Here is an 18,118-nt window from a genome sequence, read left to right as displayed (position 1 = left end):
TCTGTTCTAGTTCTGTTCTAGTTCTGTTCTAGTTCTGTTCTAGTTCTGTTCTAGTTCTGTTCTAGTTCTGTTCTAGTTCTGTTCTAGTTCTGTTCTAGTTCTGTTCTAGTTCTGTTCTAGTTCTGTTCTAGTTCTGTTCTAGTTCTGTTCTAGTTCTGTTCTAGTTCTGTTCTAGTTCTGTTCTAGTTCTGTTCTAGTTCTGTTCTAGTTCTGTTCTAGTTCTGTTCTAGTTCTGTTCTAGTTCTGTTCTAGTTCTGTTCTAGTTCTGTTCTAGTTCTGTTCTAGTTCTGTTCTAGTTCTGGTCTAGTTCTGTTCTAGTTCTGTTCTAGTTCTGTTCTAGTTCTGTTCTAGTTCTGTTCTAGTTCTGTTCTAGTTCTGTTCAAGTTCTGTTCTAGTACTGTTCTAGTTCTGTTCTAGTTCTGTTCTAGTTCTGTTCTAGTTCTGTTTTAGTTCTGTTCTAGTTCTGTTCTAGTTCTGTTCTAGTTCTGTTCTAGTTCTGTTCTAGTTCTGTTCTAGTTCTGTTCTACTTCTACTCTAGTTGGGTCAATAAATATTCTGGATTAATAAATGTTTAATACTAGCAATAGCCAGCGTATTTCGCTCATATTAACTTTTTATGGGAAGAACCACTCCAATTTTTTGTATCTCGTCAACGCTTACACTTTACGCATGTAATTTACTTATTTCTATTAATGTTTTTACTATCCCACTGTGTATAGGGTATGATAATTGAACTGTTTACTTTTAGATTTGTTTTCGTAGAGAATGATTACAAACTATTTTTATTATGCCTATCACCTTCGTAAGAAGGGTATATGTGTACAAGTTTGTAATTTCGTTTGTAATTTTCTTTATATATAATTTTCAACTATAAAATATATATATTCTGGATCTCAATAAGAGAATTAAGCAATTTCAGTATGTCCGTCTGTGTGTCTCTTGAAATCAATTTTCTGAAGACACCCTATATCAACGGGATCCAAATATTCAAAAATTCTGTCAGAGAAAGTTAGTGCATGTCTTGAAAAAACAAAAACATACTCTTATTAATAAAGATAATGTGTGATTATACGTTTGTTTTTTTCCTAGTTTATTTCGTTTAGCGTAAGTTGTTACAGTAGTAGAAGTGTTGAAAAGTATAAAATAATTTAAAATGTTATAAAATTATAGAAATTTTAAACACATTATGGTGAAGGGTGTTCAACATTCGGCCAAGGCGAATATTGAACTCTTACATGTTTTTTTATTATAATTTTTCGTTGACCTAATGAATAGTAAATTTATTTGTTTATTAAAATTTTTTTGTCATTGAATAAAAATAAACATGCTGCGAAGCACAAAAATAAAATTTTTTAATATACTTCTATTAATTTTAATTTTTAATAATTTTAGTACTTTGGTAAGTTTTCTAATATATAATAGATAAATACTTAATTATAGTGAGAAAAAAAATATTAATTTTAATTCTTTAAGGCATTTCGCTTAAAACTGACTAAAATAAGTGCAATATTCTGGATAACACTTTTGTAAAATTTCAAGCTTGTAGAGTTAAAGCCGAATCTAGGGATGTGCAATATATAAAATTATATATACAGTTATTGCAATTGCCGCTACAGAAAGTTCAAGTAAGTTTAATAAGTAATTATAAAAAAAAAAATATTCAATAATTTTTTTTTTTCAATTATCAGGCTCGTTTTTGGTTTCTGAAAAGAGCTAATGGCTATAAACCTTTTCTGTATGATTTCACTTTTAAATGTGATTTTATAAAACATTTAAATCCCATAACCAGCATACTCTGGAGATGGTTCAATGAAGTTTCAAATCTTAATCATTCATGTCCTTTAACGGTAATTCCATGGTTTAAAAATAATATTTTTTTTGAAATTTTAAAAGTTTTGTTTTTTTTTTTGTAAATTTTTAGGAAGATTTTGAAATCAAACGGCTGGAAAATCGTTATTTGGAGAAAGAATTAGGTATTTTACCTATTTTAAGTGGAGACTATGCCATGTTTGCCAGTTTGGACTTTCAAAATGAAACAAAATTTAGTGTGGAATTTTATGGTACAATTTTTTAGATTTAAAAGTTTTGGAATAAAATTACTATTGTTTTTTTACTTATATTATTTTTCCTTCTTTTTTCTTATTTTTATATTACGTGAGAAAAATTTTCGATTTTTGTTTTTGGGGGGAGGGGTTCGTAAAACTAACGAGTGCAGGGCAAGAACCTTCTCAAAATGAGCAAACTTGAGGGGTTAGTATGATGGTAAGTATTTTGTGTGGACAAACAGGATTAGGGGCACAACTATATACAATTAGACTTGCAAAGTCATACAAATATTAAGTTTGAAACATTTTTAGGAAACTGAATTTCTAAACATCGGAAATAATATCTTTATAGATCATTTTTATACCCTACACCACTATAGTGGGGAGGTTATTATACATTTGTGCTGATCTTTGTAGCACTTTTTGAGTCGATTAATACATGTCCGTCCGTCTGCCCGGTTGGCCATGTAAACCAAGATTTCAAAATATTTCGATAAAATTTGAATGAAAAGTGTTTTGTGGCACAGGGACAAATCCTTTCGTTCCTAGCCCCCAAAGAACCAGATCTCGCGGTTTGAGCCCTTAAGCCATAATTACGTCAAATATGGATACTAATAACTCTCCAAAAAATTGTCACAAACTCTCCAAAAAGTTGTATATAAATATAAATGGGACTGCTGTTTTTGTAATGATCGGTCCTAGTTTGACTCTAGCCCCAATACAACTACTACTTTTTAAAGATATCTAAAAGTCTATAATTTACTTAAAACCATTAGTATCGCACTGAAATTCCTGTTATATAAAAATGAATCCTTTCCCCAAATTTAATGAGGATCGACCTATGTTTGACCCTAATTGCATTATACTGCCTACACCATTAGTATATTTTCAAAATATACTCATGGTGTAGGGTATCATAAGGTCAGCCACTCGCCTACTTATCAAGCTTAGTGAACCTTAATATTTTTTGATGATCAAAAACTTTTAAATTATTCAAATCAAATCAAATTTCGTCAACAATTAAATATCAATTAAACAAATTTTGAACATTAATTAATGATAACAACACTTGATACTTGATACAATGATAAAAGTAAAAAATCAAATCAAAATGAAAAACATACGTAAAACATTATTTTATATATTTGTCTTTTACTTAATCCTGGCGACAGAGGTAAATTTTTTTTGCAACTCAGCAACTAACAACAATTTAATACTTTCTAATTTGATGCAGTCTTTTCGTTTTAATTTCAAAAAAATCACCTGTAATGCTACAGATCCCTCATTTGTTATTTTCGAAAAATGCATTCTAAAGGCAGTATCGCGAAATAATCAGTATATATCACTTTATGCAAAACTTTTGCAATTGCCCGTCACAGATATTAAGGTGAGATATGTTTATTTTTCTTTTTCTTTAACTTCTAAGGTATTTTTTTTGTTCAAAGGCTCGCTTTCAATTTGTGAAGAGAGCTAATGGTTGGAAACCATTTATGTACGATATTACAGTACATTGTGATTTTTTGAAGAAACTTAATCCAATAACAAAACTCATTTGGTCCTGGGTAAAAGATCTAACAAATATAAATAGTTCCTGTCCTTTTAATGTAAGTGAAATGGATTTTTCTAAAACAAATTTTTATGATAACCAAAAAATAAGGATTTTATAATCATCCTTAAGTATAAGGATCTATCAAAATGCCATTTTACGTCATTTGAAAAGTGTCCGTCTGTCTGTTTTATATATATGCAGAAATATGAATTGCCCGGTCAATTTGTATGTGTTCAATTTCGATTCAATTAAAAGAATCGAAGAAAATTCATATGGACTTTTTATATGTCCAGTAACTCAACTTAAAAAATCGATTTAGATGAAATTGGCACCAAGGTTAGTACTACTGAATAGAAGGCCATACACAAATGTTCAGTTTGAGGGTGTCAAAGTCATTATGACAATTTATGATAGGACAATAGGTGAAAATTTGCACTTGTTTGAATAAAACCTGTGTTACCAAAAGGTCCAACTTCGACCGCCTCTAACTGCGGCAGTTTTTAATCGATAACGATAAAATTTTACTATCCAATAGTACTAACTTTGGTGAAAATTCATCCAACTCGATTATTTAAATTCCGTCACTTGATGGAATATATTAAACAAAAATTTTTTTAAATTAAGTTAAATGTCAAACTGTATGCCAGTATTGTGGCTATACAAAAACGTGGATCAATATTGCCTATTTTCAATACTAAACAGACAGATGGACAGAGAGATAGACAGACATACAGACAGGCAGACAAATAGACAGACAGACATACAAACGGATTAACAGGCGGATAGTTGTGGTTCTATGATTAATATTCCATGTGTTACAAACGGAATGACAAAATCTATATTCCTCCCATTTTTGTCTGATGGTGGGTATAAAAATGAGTAAACAATATAAAATGGATTCAGTTCCTAATAACTCATTTATATTTGGATATAAAACAGAAGAGAAAATAGAGTAGCTTTTTCTTTTATGACCGTTTAACAAAATAAAATCAGATTATAGAAATTTCACATAAAAATGCTTAAGTCCTACAACTGTTTATATTCCGTTCTTTGGAATAACTCGCTATTTTCGGGGTGCATTTTGAAGAGTATTCGCTTTTTGTAAATTTATCATACCGTATATAAATTTTAATTAATTTCTTAACTTTAATTACTTTTTTTCATTTTTCCTTAAGTATGACATTGAGTTATATAAATTGGAAAATTCGTATGTTAATTCAAAAGCTCTTGTGGATTTACCGGTACCTAATGGAGAATACGGACTTCTAGTACATTTTGAGGTGCATAATATATCACGAGCTATGGTAAATTTTTATGGTACAATTTATTGAAGCGAATAAAATTAAAAAAAAAAAATATAAATAATTTTGTTTTCTATTTTTGGAAAGATATTTAATTGATTTTTTTTTTTTGTTTAATAACAAAAAAAAAAATAGTTTTTGTTTCTAATAAACAATTAATCGTTTCACAGTGATTGCCATATTAACCATAAAAAAGAATAATTGTGTTAAAAATACCAATTATTTTTATATTCATAAACCAAATAGTGTGGGTGCTGCAGTTTTTTATTGGTAGAGGTTAGTGTTCTAGTCTCGTACACCGGAGGTTGTGAGTTCGTTTTCCACCTGAGGTACTGATAAAGCAACGCATTTTTCAGTAACATTTGAAAAACAAATTGTAGTTACTTGATGTCAACTTTTCATTATGGATATTAGAAATTTCATTACCTTAAGGTCATTTTAAGTTAATACGTTAATATGTTAAACCTTAATTTTTGTTAAGATGACAGTGAAGTGGGTATCATAAGTTTTCTTCTTTTAAAAGTTGTTGCATTTCTAATCGTTAAGCTTAACAATAATTTTTCATCACCATAATCATCAACACCAGCACCATCATCAACATCAGATTCAGTAAAAGTAATTGTGTAGTTCTTTATCCCGAAACTTTTATGCTCCATTATAAAGAAAGCGAAAAATATATGAAAAAATGGCATTAACTCTACAATATAAATATTCTATGGCCATTGGATGTTCCAGCATAAATTTAACAATATTTGTTATTGTTATTAGTGTTGCCTTTTCTGCTTTTCTTGAGATACAATAACAATTTAAAAAAAACTAGTATAACCGAACAATTGATACGCTACGCAATGTTGTGACAACTTTTGACTAAGTGTGATTAAAAAAATTGGTATTTTTTGAAAAAAATCCTTTAGCTTAATATCTTTTATTATTTTTACAGAATCGTAAAGAATGATTTATCTTGTAATGAAATTTATGTTTATATAATACAGATATAAAAATTAAAGTAATTAATGCTGCGAATTGTACTTTGATAACAAATCTATTGGACAACAAGGCTCAGAGTTTAATTAAGAATAATTTCGATACGTAAGTATAAAACTACTATTTCTTGACGCTAGCAATATTAGCTACACCTCATATCACCTCACCACAATGTAGCGCTATGTAGGGTGTACAAAAATTGTAAAAGACATAAGAAATAACTTAAATGTCTTTTTAAAAAGACATTAGTAGAGAATTTTCGTTATGGCATTTAAAGGATTACTTAAAATGTGATAAAATGTCAACGTGACCTGAATACATAAATAAGTGAGAGTTTTGTAATCAAATAAAAAAAAAAAGAAAAACATTGTATATGAAACTGAACTGAAAATGCAAACAAACATACCCACTCGCTCGCACACAAACCCCCGACAGCTAAATTTTGAATTCCAAATAAAAAGACAAAAAGTGGGAAAAATGTTTATAATTTGTAACGAGAGCGAAAGAAAAATTCTTGTTTGCATTTTATAGAGTAGAATATTTAGTGTAAAATGTTTTTAACCTTTAGCTATTTTATACAACAGTTGCGGTTAGGGAAATAGCAATTTTTAGGGGGGATATTACTATTTTACTGTAGTTAATGATTTTTAAAACAACTTAATGGAACAAATGTGTTCAGGCTATAGAATAGACAATAGACCAATGTAAGGACTAGAGTATAGTCCAGACTATATACTAGACTATTGGCCGGAGTATAGAATAGAGCATAGTCCAGACTATAGACTAGACTATTGTCCAGACTACAGATGATCGATCAGACTTGACTATAGTATTTATGAAAGACTATAGCCTAGACAATAGCCTAGACTTATGTCCAGATTATATACTATAGTTTAGTCTGTAGTCTGGACTACAATCTAGTCAATAGTGTGGATTATAGTCTAGTCTTTAATATAGTCTATATACTAGAATTTAGTCCAGACTATAGTCCAAACTATATTTTAAACTATATACTAGGCTATAGTTCAAACTATAGACTAGACTATAAACTAGACTACAGACTAGACGATAGATTAAACTACAGACTAGACCATAGACTTAACTATAGTAAAGACTACTAAACTAGACTAAAGCCCAGACTATAGTCCAGACTATAGACTCCAATCTGTAGTCTGGACTTAAGTTCAGTCTATAGTCTGGACTAAAGTATAGTCAATAGCGTGGATTATAGTCTAGTATTTACTGTAGTTTATAGACAACACTATAGTCTAGACTATAGACTAGACTATAGTCTAGACTATAGACTATAGTCTAGACTATAGACTAGACTATAGTTTAGACTATAGACTAGACTATAGTCTAGACTATAGACTAGACTATAGTCTAGAGTATAGACTAGACTATAGTCCAAATTATAGACTAGACTATAGTCCAGAGTATAGACTAGACTATAGTCCAGAGTATAGACTAGACTATAGTCCAGAGTATAGACTAGACTATAGTCCAGAGTATAGACTAGACTATAGTCCAGAGTATACACTAGACTATAGTTCAGAGTATAGACTAGACCATAGTTCAGAGTATAGACTAGACTATAGTCCAGAGTATAGACTGGACTATAGTTTGAACTATAGTCTAGTATAAGGACTAGCCTATTGTCTTTGTCTATGGACGAGTCAAGCTTTTGGACTTTTCCATTAATTGTTCTAATGAGTAGAATACTATATAGTCTCTGACTATTATACTTAATGTCTACTCTATGAGTTAGTCGTTTGACTAGCCTATGGACTAGTCAATTGTTTAGTCTAAAGGATATAATATATTCAATCGTCTTTGTACTTGTCTACTAATTTGTCTACAGACTATTGGTAATTATACTGACTCTGTGGAATTGCCTTTTGACTAGTCGACTCTCAGTAAAATATTTTGCTATATTTCTCACCCGAACTTTTTATTCAAATTCCAATTTTCTACTCTTCTATTGCAAAGGAATATTAAACTTAAGTATTTATAAATTTGTTTGACAAAATACTATGCATAATATTTTGTCTGACAAAAAAGAGTGGAAAAAAACTAACTCAAATATAAAATTATAAACAAACAAAATTTTCGAAAACAAAAGATACTTATAAACGTTTCAAAATAAACACACTTACTATAGATATACTAGTATCTAGATAGCTGGTATAGTATTTGTATCTATATAAACTTAACGCATAGACAAGTGTTATTTTAACATACAGAACGACAGACAGATATTTAAACAAAAAAAGACTTTCATTTGTCCTCTTAAGTCCTCTTTATGTTGATGGGTTTATTGGTAATCTCTGTCAATACATTTTCTTTAAAGTTATGAATATAAAAATTTGTTTCTTTTCTTAATATTCATTCGGTGTACATGTCTTTTCTTTCTCTAGCATATTGTTGGCTGGTATTTTTATGTACGTAAATCTTTAAAATCAGTCTGAAATGCAAGTTTTATATATAAGTAATCTTTTTTAATGTTAGTTGAAGAAAAGTTTTTGTCCTGTTGTTGGTGGTTTTATATTGATTTATGATAAGTAGATGATTAAGACAATTATGTTTAGTTAAAGTAAAATTAGTTAAATAAAGTTATAAGTACACTAATTGCAGCTTTAATAAATCTTTGTTGCAATATTTGCACAGCATTTTTTTTACAAAATGTTACTTATTTATCTAATTAATATCCAAAAGTATGAAATTATACTAGCCATTCTGTATTTATGGAAATTTTCTATAAATATTTCAATATAAAACCTGCACAGTTTCCCATATTTTTTTCGTTTACACGAATTTATAGATTCAGTGTAATGTAATGTAATGTAATGTAATAAAGTGCTTTTTGTTTCAGTGCATAAGTTTTCAAAGTTAATTAAATTAAATTCTTTCAACCTAATGCATAAAATCCCCAACCGAACACTAATTAAAAATCTCTGCATTCGCATACCCTTCTCCCCTTAGACATTTTTCTATTTTACACAGGAATTACGTTGTGTTGTTTCTCAGTTTACTAAACCGATGTCTATTGAAATGTAAGCGTTCTACATCGTTCATATAGGAAGGATTTTATACGTTAGTGTTGGTATATGTAACACACCAAAAACCATTATTTAATAGCCTTCTTAATGACTTAAATTTTTTTCACAAACATTTTTTGAAATAATTTTTCTATGTCCGTCCGTCCTTCCGTATGTCTGTCTGTCTGTCTGTCCATATAAACCTTGTAATCAAACTATAGGTCGCAATTTTCAAGATAATTTGATGAAATTTAACACAAACGTTTCATTTGGCCCAAGGACAAATCCTGATTAAATCGGTTCATTATTTCACCAAGCCCCCATAAAACCGTACCCACCAAATAACTCATTTGAGTCCATAATTATGTTAAATGTTCTAATTCTAATTCCACCAAAATTATAACAATTTAGTTTTGAATTAGAACAACTAACTAACTAGTTTTGTGTACTATTCACTGATATAGGATATTTTATGTTCGGCCATGCCCGACGATGGATTCTTACTTGTTTTTATTTATTTTCTATTTTTCTGCACAAATATGATTCTACCTACGCATTATTGTAGAACCATTAAATATTGTTGCAATTTAAGTAACTAATTATTTTTGAAAAATCATACACATACAGACAAACATTTTCTGTATTGGAAAATCAGTTGAAAGCGCTCGAATAATATTTTTTAATATTTTTAATAATTCACTTTGCTTACCATCATGTCTGCCAACTGAAAAGAAAAAAAAACAATAACAAAAATTAAAAAATTTAAAATCACAAGATTAATTACTTAAGGGTATTTTTTACTTTCGGAACAGGAATTGGTAAAACAAGAAAATTCTTCAGTTAAAATACTTATGTGAAAAAATACTATATTCCGAAAGTTTTATATAAAATATACATCAATATTGTCCTTATTTATTGTCCATGAACCACAAAATGTTAAAAGTTTGTAATTGGTAATTTGAAACTGTCGGAATTTATAGGATAGAATGGGGATCATTTGCCATAGGTGCACTTCAAGCAAACCAGATCAACTAGAAAACCGAGTAACTGATTTTATAACACAATGAAATTTTGTTTTTGTTTATAAATTATCTATCATCCCTGAATGTTTGAAAGATTAATGTTACATATGAAGTTAGGCAGCCGTGATTAATTGTTTTTCAAAGGGTTGTGAAAATATTTCACTGTGTGAATTTTTTGTGATAACTTTTTTTAAATAAATTGGTTAGTTATAGAATTTCATTTAGTGAACAATAAGAGTTAATAATTTTTTCAATATTATAATTTAAAGCACGAAAAAATTAAATTAAACTCCCAAAATGCCCCTGGGGCACATGCTGCAAATACAAGGAATACCTGTTTTGTATAATGAAAATTTTGTTAAAATATAGAAAAAATCTGTCGCAATTTCTTTTAGTTTTTTTTTCTGTTTAGTTATGTGAATAAAACAATAAATATCTGGTTTATTATACTTCATTTAATGAATTAGATTAATTAAAGTATAAGGATCTTATCTATAAACTTTTATCAAAAATTCTATTTGTTTCTTAAACCTTTGATGGATATTTATGAATAAGGCAGGTAATCAGTAAAATAAGTTTTAATTTTTTTTTATTTATTTTTCTAATAACAAATCTGCTCAATGCCCTCGGCGAATTTACCCCATTGCTGGGTCATTGTGGAAAAGTTAAAAAATATGTACGTTAAGATGATATGGGAAAGGAAATCATATAAAGTACAATTTATTTGTAGCGTCAGAAAAACGAAAAGGAATGCTATAATATAGTTATAGTTAGTTAGTTAGTTATACAAAAAGGGACCTTTTATTTATAAAATTCCGCTTCCGAGATATTTCTTTTACCGCGACCCTACAACAACTTTAGATTTGATTTAATTAGTGTTGCAAAAATCATATAATAAATGCCATAGAGTCTAAAATTTCCCTGCTCCTGTTACACACCAGCTACGGGTCGCATGATTCCTTGTTTGCAAGTGTGAGTGTGGTAAAATGACTGCCATGCAACTGTGAGGTTGCAATTTCATAGTTTTTAAATGTGTTAGGATCTTGTAATGTTTTATATATTTTTAAACATTTAACAGACAATAGCTGGTTAATCGTTGATCGGTTAATCGATAAATTTCTATCGACTAATCACTAGAATAAATAAAAATTTAAAATAAAAGAAATTAATAAAAACCCATAAAGTTTCCATTTATTCTATTAACTGAATGACCTTGAATTTACCTATTATTAACCGTTTAACATTAAATATAATTTTTTTTGAAAAAAGTTGCATGACTGCCTCGAGTAGTCAATTTAAAAAAAAATATGATCTTTTAAAAGAAAATTTGTGAGTCCACTTAATCATAAATATTAATATTTTAAAAATCTAAGCGTTAAACGAGGTATAGAAGTAATACTTGATTTCCTCAATTTATCTGCATATGTATGTCTACATTCATTTCTATTATTTTTCCACAATATCACATCTTTTACCATGAAATTAGCTTCACTGATGCTGAAACAAATTGCGATAAATTTGTGTAGTTAAAGAGCCTTCAAATTTTTTTTCTAGCAATTGCGTTTCCCTTACGAAAATAAAACATTTGTTTTGATTTTTTATTTATTTTCACAATTTTGACTTTTAAAAATGAAAAACCGACTTCAACCATTTGTTCTTTTTTTGCACAGTTCTTCAATTGTTTCATTACGCCTTCAATTTCTTTTTTCTCAGTTTTACCCCCTGTGTGCTCGGAAACACATCATCATAAGTTTAGTAGTGATTTTTCTCACTTGCTACTGTTTATAGTAATAAAAGTACTTTGAAAGAAATTGAAAAAAAAAAAATAAAAGGAAACCTTCAACCCTAATAAACAATAAAAGAAAATAATATGCACTCGCATATACTGCAAAATTGATGATAGACTCTATGTAGAAAAAAGGGCTCGAGAAAATTTTCCACTAAAGTTATTTTCAAAGTGATTTTTCATCATTCAAATCAAAGTACAAACAAAGAACAATTTCTGTCACAACTTTGGAGGATTTCAATTTAGTAGAAAATTACCTTTTGTTTATGGTCGCGGCTAAAAAAAAAAAACAATGGAAGTATTCACAGAGAAATTTTACTAAATCAAATGAAATACCTTTGCAACATCATCTGACTTTTACTAAGCAGGTTTCTCTTGAAATTTTAATATTCTTCAATTTCTCTATAAAACTAAATCAAAGAAAAAATTCTCCATTGTTATTTTTATTTTTGTATTAAAACCAAATATATTACAAACGCCGTTTATATTTTAGATTGCTAATATCAAATCGTTTATTTAAATTTTATTAAGTTTTGAAGAATTATATTTTTTGTTTCGTTCAATAAATACAGTTTAAAATTATATAATTAGTTTTTAATACAGATTTAAAAAATAGAGTTATAAAATATACAGTAGTTATTCATCATTCAAGTGGTTGTTTCTAGTTAATGACTCCAGTTTTATTCGTCCTTAAGCAGGCAATGTGCTTTACTCTTTTTTACACATTTTTTATCCTCAAAGTCAAAACGCTTGTCGTCATCGCAATGCAAGTGCACGAATTTTGTCTCGTCGGATTTTTCAATACAACGATAGTATTTTCTGCAGTCTCTCACATCGGGATAAATGTCATCTTCATTACACTCGCCATTCTTAACTTTCTTTGTGATCTTCTTGATTAGCTCCTTTTTGGCTTCCTCTTTTTGTTTTTTCTTTTCATCACTCTGTTCACTAGAGTTCCTCTCTTCTTCCTCTTTATTTTTCTTTTCTTCCTCCTTCTTTCTCTTTTCTTCCTCCTTCTTTTTCTTTTCTTCCTCCTTCTTTTTCTTTTCTTCCTCCTTCTTTCTCTTTTCTTCCTCCTTCTTTCTCTTTTCTTCTTCTTTCTTCCTCTTTTCTTCTTCCCTCTTGTCCTTATTTTCTTTCGATTTGTCTTCTGCCGAAACGTCTTCTTTAGAAATAGGTTTATGTTTCACCGGTTCCTTGGATTCAGTAGACTCAGTTTCTGCAGTTTCAGGTTTCTCAGGTATTTCAGGATTGCTAAGTGACCAATCTGGATGTGAATGACTAGGATATCCAGGTCTTCCAGGACGTCCAGGTTTAATTGGACGAGGAGGAACATTGGGATCAAGAGGTGTATTAGGGTCAACTGGTACATGGGGTTCAACTGGAGCATTGGGCCTAACTGGTGCATTAGGGTCGACTGGAGAATTCGGGTCTACTGGTGCATTGGGATCAACTGGTGTATTAGGGTCAACTGGTCCATTGGGGCCAACTGGAACATTCTGATCAACTGGTACATTGGGCCTTACTGGTGCATTAGGGTCAGCTGGGGCATTAGGATCTAATGGTGCATTTGGATTAACTGGTGCGTTGGGATCAACCGGTGCATTGGGATCAATTGGAGTATTAGGGTCTACTGGAGCATTGGGATCAACTGAACCATTAGGATCAACTGGTGCATTAGGGTCGACTGGAGCATTGGGATCAGCTGGTACATTAGGGTTCAATGGAGTGTTAGGATCTACAGGTGCATTAGGTTCAACTGGACCATTGGGATCAACTGGTGCATTAGGTTCAACTGGTGCGTTAGGATCAACTGGTACATTGGGATCAACTGGTGCATTAGGGTCGACTGGAGCGTTAGGATCTACAGGTGCATTAGGATCTGTTGGTGTATTGGGATCAACTGGACCATTGGGATTAACTGGTGCATTGGGATTAACTGGTGCATTGGGATCTACTGGAGCATTAGGATCAGCTGGTACATTAGGGTCCACTGGAGTGTTAGGATCTACAGGTGCATTAGGTTCATCAGGACCATTGGGATCAACTGGTGCATTAGGGTCGACAGGTGCATTAGGTTCAACTGGTGCGTTAGGATCAACTGGTGCGTTGGGATCAACTGGTGCATTAGGGTCGACCGGAGCATTGGGATCAACTGGTGCATTGGGATCAACTGGACCATTTGGATCAACTGGTGTATTAGGGTCGACTGGTGCATTAGGATCAACAGGAGCATTAGGATCAACTGGTGCATTGGGAGGAACTGTAGCATTAGGATCTGCTGGTGCATTAGGATCTACTGGTGTATTGGGATCAACTGGATCATTGGGATTAACTGGTGCATTGGGATGTACTGGAGCATTAGGATCGACTGGTGCATTGGGATCAATTGGAGCATTTGGATCAACTGGAGCATTGGGATCAGCTGGTACATTAGGGCCCACTGGAGTGTTAGGATCTACAGGTGCATTAGGTTCAACTGGACCATTAGGATCGGCTGGTGCATTAGGATCGACAGGTGCATTAGGTTCAACTGGAGCGTTAGGATCAACTGGACCACTGGGATCAACTGGTGCATTAGGGTCGACTGGAGCGTTAGGACCTACAGGTGCGTTAGGATCTACTGGTGTATTGGGATCAACTGGATCATTGGGATTAACTGGTGCAATGGGATTAACTGGTGCATTGGGATCTACTGGAGCATTAGGATCGACTGGTACATTGGGGTCAACTGGTGCATTAGGGTCGACTGGAGCGTTAGGATCTACAGGTGCATTAGGATCTACTGGTGCATTAGGATTGACTGGAGCATTAGGATCAACTGGAGCATTGGGATCAACTGGAGCATTTGGATCAACTGGTGCATTGGGATCAACTGGAACATTGGGACCAACTGGAGCATTAGGGTCGACTGGTGCATTAGGATCGACTGGAGCATTGGGATCTACAGGTGCATTTGGATCTACTGGTGTATTGGGATCAACAGGAGTATTAGGATCAACTGGAGCATTTGGATCAACTGGGGCATTGGGATCAACTGGACCATTGGGATCAACTGGAGCATTGGGATCAACTGGAGTATTGGGATTAACTGGTGCATTGGGATCTACTGGAGCATTAGGATCGACTGGAGCATTGGGATCAACTGGTGTATTAGGGTCGACTGGAGCGTTAGGATCTACAGGTGCATTAGGATCTACTGGTGCATTAGGATTGACTGGAGCATTAGGATCAACTGGAGCATTAGGATCAACTGGAGCATTTGGATCAACTGGAACATTGGGACCAACTGGAGCATTAGGGTCGACTGGTGCATTAGGAACTACTGGTGCATTGGGATCGACTGGAACATTGGGATCAACTGGTGCATTAGGATCGAATGGAGCGGTAGGATCTACAGGTGCATTAGGATCTACTGGTGCATTAGGAACTACTGGTGCATTGGGATCAACTGGTGCATTAGGATCGAATGGAGCGGTAGGATCTACAGGTGCATTAGGATCTACTGGTGTATTGGGATCAGCTGGAGCATTGGGATTAACTGGTGCATTGGGATCTACTGGAGTATTAGGATCAGCTGGAGCATTTGGATCAACTGGTGCATTGGGATCAATTGGTACATTAGGACCAACTGGTGCATTAGGGTCAGCTGGTGTATTTGGATCAACTGGAGCATTAGGATTAACTGGTGCATTAGGGTCGACCGGTACATTGGGATCAACTGGACCATTAGGATCTATTGGTGCATTAGGATCAAATGGACGTAGAGTAGTATCAATAGGTGAAGATGTTGGATTTACAGGTGTATTAGGGTCGACTGGTGTATTGGGATCAACTGGAGCGTTAGGATCAACTGGAGCATTAGGGTCGACTGGTGTATTTGGATCAACTGGAGCATTAGGATCTAATGGAGCATTAGGATCAACTGGTGCATTAGGGTCGACCGGTACATTGGGATCAAGTGGACCATTAGGTTCTTCTGGTGCATTAGGATCAAATGGACCTAATGTAGTATCAATAGGTTGAGATGTTGGATTTACTGGTACATTAGGATCGACTGGTGTAGTGGGATCAATAGGTTCGTTAGGATCGATAGGTGAAATAGGATCTACTGGCACATTAGGTTCAACTGGTACACTGGGATCAACTGGTGCAGTGGGAACCACTGGAGTATTTGGGTCGATGGGTGAAGTAGGATCAACAGGACTTAAAGTTGTTTCAATAGGTAGTGATGTTGGAACTACGGGATTGACCGGTGCATTGGGATTAACCGGAGCATTAGGATCTACTGCATTTGGATCAACTGGTGAATTAGGATCAACAGGTGCATTAGGGTCGACTGGAGCATTAGGATCAACTGGAGCATTTGGATCAACTGGAACATTGGGATCAACTGGTGCATTTGGGTCTACTGGAGCTGTAGGTACAACTGTAGAATCAGAAACAGTGGTTGTGTCAATAGGTAAGGGTGTGGAATCTACAGGAGCCGCTGGGTCCACAGGTGCACTAGGGTCGAACAGTCCAATAGTAGTTTCAACTGGTACAATTGGTAATGTTGTTGTTTCAAGGGGTAAGGATGTTGGATCAACTGTTACATTGGGATCCACCGGAGCGTTGGGATCAGCAGGAGGATTAAGTGGACTATTGGGATCTGTGGTGGGATTTTCTGGGACAATTGGTTCAACAGGTGAAAATGTTGATACAATTGGAGAATTTGGTTCTACAGATCCCGAAGTGGGATAGACAGGAATCGCTGTTGGATCAACCGGGCTATTAGGTATGACAGGTGCTAATGTTGTATCAACTGGTACACTAGGATCAATAGCAGCAATTGTTGTTTCTTCTGGGATTACTGTTGTCTCTATTGGTAACTCAGGGACTAATGTAGGCAATACCGTAGTCTCCTGTGGTGCCTCAGGAATTAATGTAGGCAAAACCGTAGTCTCCTGTGGTGCTTCAGGAATTAATGTTGTTTCCACTGGAGTATTAGTGGTTTCAATTGAAATGGCAGTAGTTTCGACAGGGGCAGCAGAAGTTTCCGCTGGGGAAGCAGTCGTTTCAACTGGAGTAGCAGAAGCTTCCACGGGAGCAACAGACGATTCAGATGGAATAGCAGAAGGTTCCAATGGGACACCAGAAGGTTCAACAGGATCTAGGGGACCCTCGGTTGAGGGACTAGGTACAGCAGCACTTGAGGTGCTATTGACAGTACCTTCTGTTACCGGAGCATCAGTTGAAGTCTTCAATGGTACACAAATTTCAACTCCATCATTTACACAACGTGAATTTGTTGGACACTGTTTTGCATTACCACTAGCAAACATTTCACCGTTGGCATTGCTTACACAGTCCTTGTACATGAGAGGACCTACACAAACCGCAATTTTGCCATTACAATTTATATTGGTTAGTCCACCGGACGAAGATTGTTCCACAAGTTCTTGGCTACTTGCCAGTGCTGAAAGCTAAAATAATATAACCAAGAGTTTTACATGTCAATCCACATAGTTGTAAAGGATTTTGCAATTTTAAAAACACAGTTTAATCACTATTAGTATTCATTTTTACAATTAAGAGGTTATTTAAGTATAGATAAATTTTGTTAGTTGATATGTAGTATTTATGTTTAAAAAATTATAACTTGCATATGATATTGCATTACTGTTGAATGATATAAAAGATATCCAAGTCAATAATATTCCCGCTAACTTTTTATTGATTTCATATTGTATATTTTCAAGTCATTTTTTATAATATTATCCAACATTTGTAAAGGTTTTAGGAAAAAATAGTTTTTCAATTAGAAACCAATATAATAGTTTTTTGATCAATATTTATTAATATTTTTAGTCACAATTTAGTTTAGATATTTTATATAATTTTGTACACACAACATAAATCCAATGATAGTGAAGCATTTAATTTTGAATTTTGTTTCCGTGGAGAGTAATTTATTTTTTAGCAATGTTATTAGCACTCTTTTAATATAATAATCCTTTTGAATGTAGTTAATTTTAAAAACTTTTAATTTACCACAAGTAATAGGAATACACTGGATATTTTATTCGTTGTCATCGTTTAGGTTCGAAAAATAATTCGTTACTATAAACATTTTTGCGGCGTTTGTGCCTTTTTATGCAAATTTTCTTATCAGCATCTTTTGCACAATAGAAGAAGAAGATAAACTAACATCTGTCTGTATCAGATTTTTTTTAATTTTGTTTATCTCTGGTTATCTATTTTTGTTTTTGCTGTTCTGCTAAAGTTTATCTATTTTAGCGAAATTATAAATAATTCTCAAAAAAAAAAATCAATGTGAGACAGAGTTGTCAAAAGATTTAGTGGATATTTTCTAAGATTCTCTCTATGTGGGATTTCGAATTATTAGATTTT

The 18,118-nt window shown here is 32.9% G+C and overlaps 1 protein-coding gene across 1 annotated transcript; it reads right to left on the bottom strand.

Moving 5' to 3' along the window:
• Positions 1–12,212: 12,212 nt before the first annotated feature.
• LOC111682127 (nascent polypeptide-associated complex subunit alpha, muscle-specific form) lies at positions 12,213–17,831 on the bottom strand. Its single transcript, XM_023444035.2, has 2 exons — positions 17,759–17,831; positions 12,213–17,190 (listed from the first exon to the last, which is right to left on the bottom strand). The coding sequence occupies exons 1-2, from the start codon at positions 17,798–17,800 to the stop codon at positions 12,406–12,408; spliced, it is 4,827 nt and encodes a 1,608-aa protein (XP_023299803.2). The 5' UTR covers positions 17,801–17,831; the 3' UTR covers positions 12,213–12,405.
• Between the last annotated feature and the right edge of the window lie 287 nt (positions 17,832–18,118).

Source organism: Lucilia cuprina, chromosome 3 (assembly GCF_022045245.1).
Source record: "Lucilia cuprina isolate Lc7/37 chromosome 3, ASM2204524v1, whole genome shotgun sequence".
Lineage (NCBI taxonomy): Eukaryota > Metazoa > Arthropoda > Insecta > Diptera > Calliphoridae > Lucilia > Lucilia cuprina.
This window is presented reverse-complemented; position numbering and strand designations above follow the sequence as displayed.

Bases quoted from the DNA above. Each gene is read 5' to 3' on its own strand.
- LOC111682127 (XM_023444035.2), bottom strand. From the start codon at position 17,800: ATGACAACGAATAAAATATCCAGTGTATTCCTATTACTTGTG. The intron at 17,191-17,758 runs GTAAATTAAAAG...ATATTATTTTAG, and splicing joins GTGTATTCCTATTACTTGTG to CTTTCAGCACTGGCAAGTAG.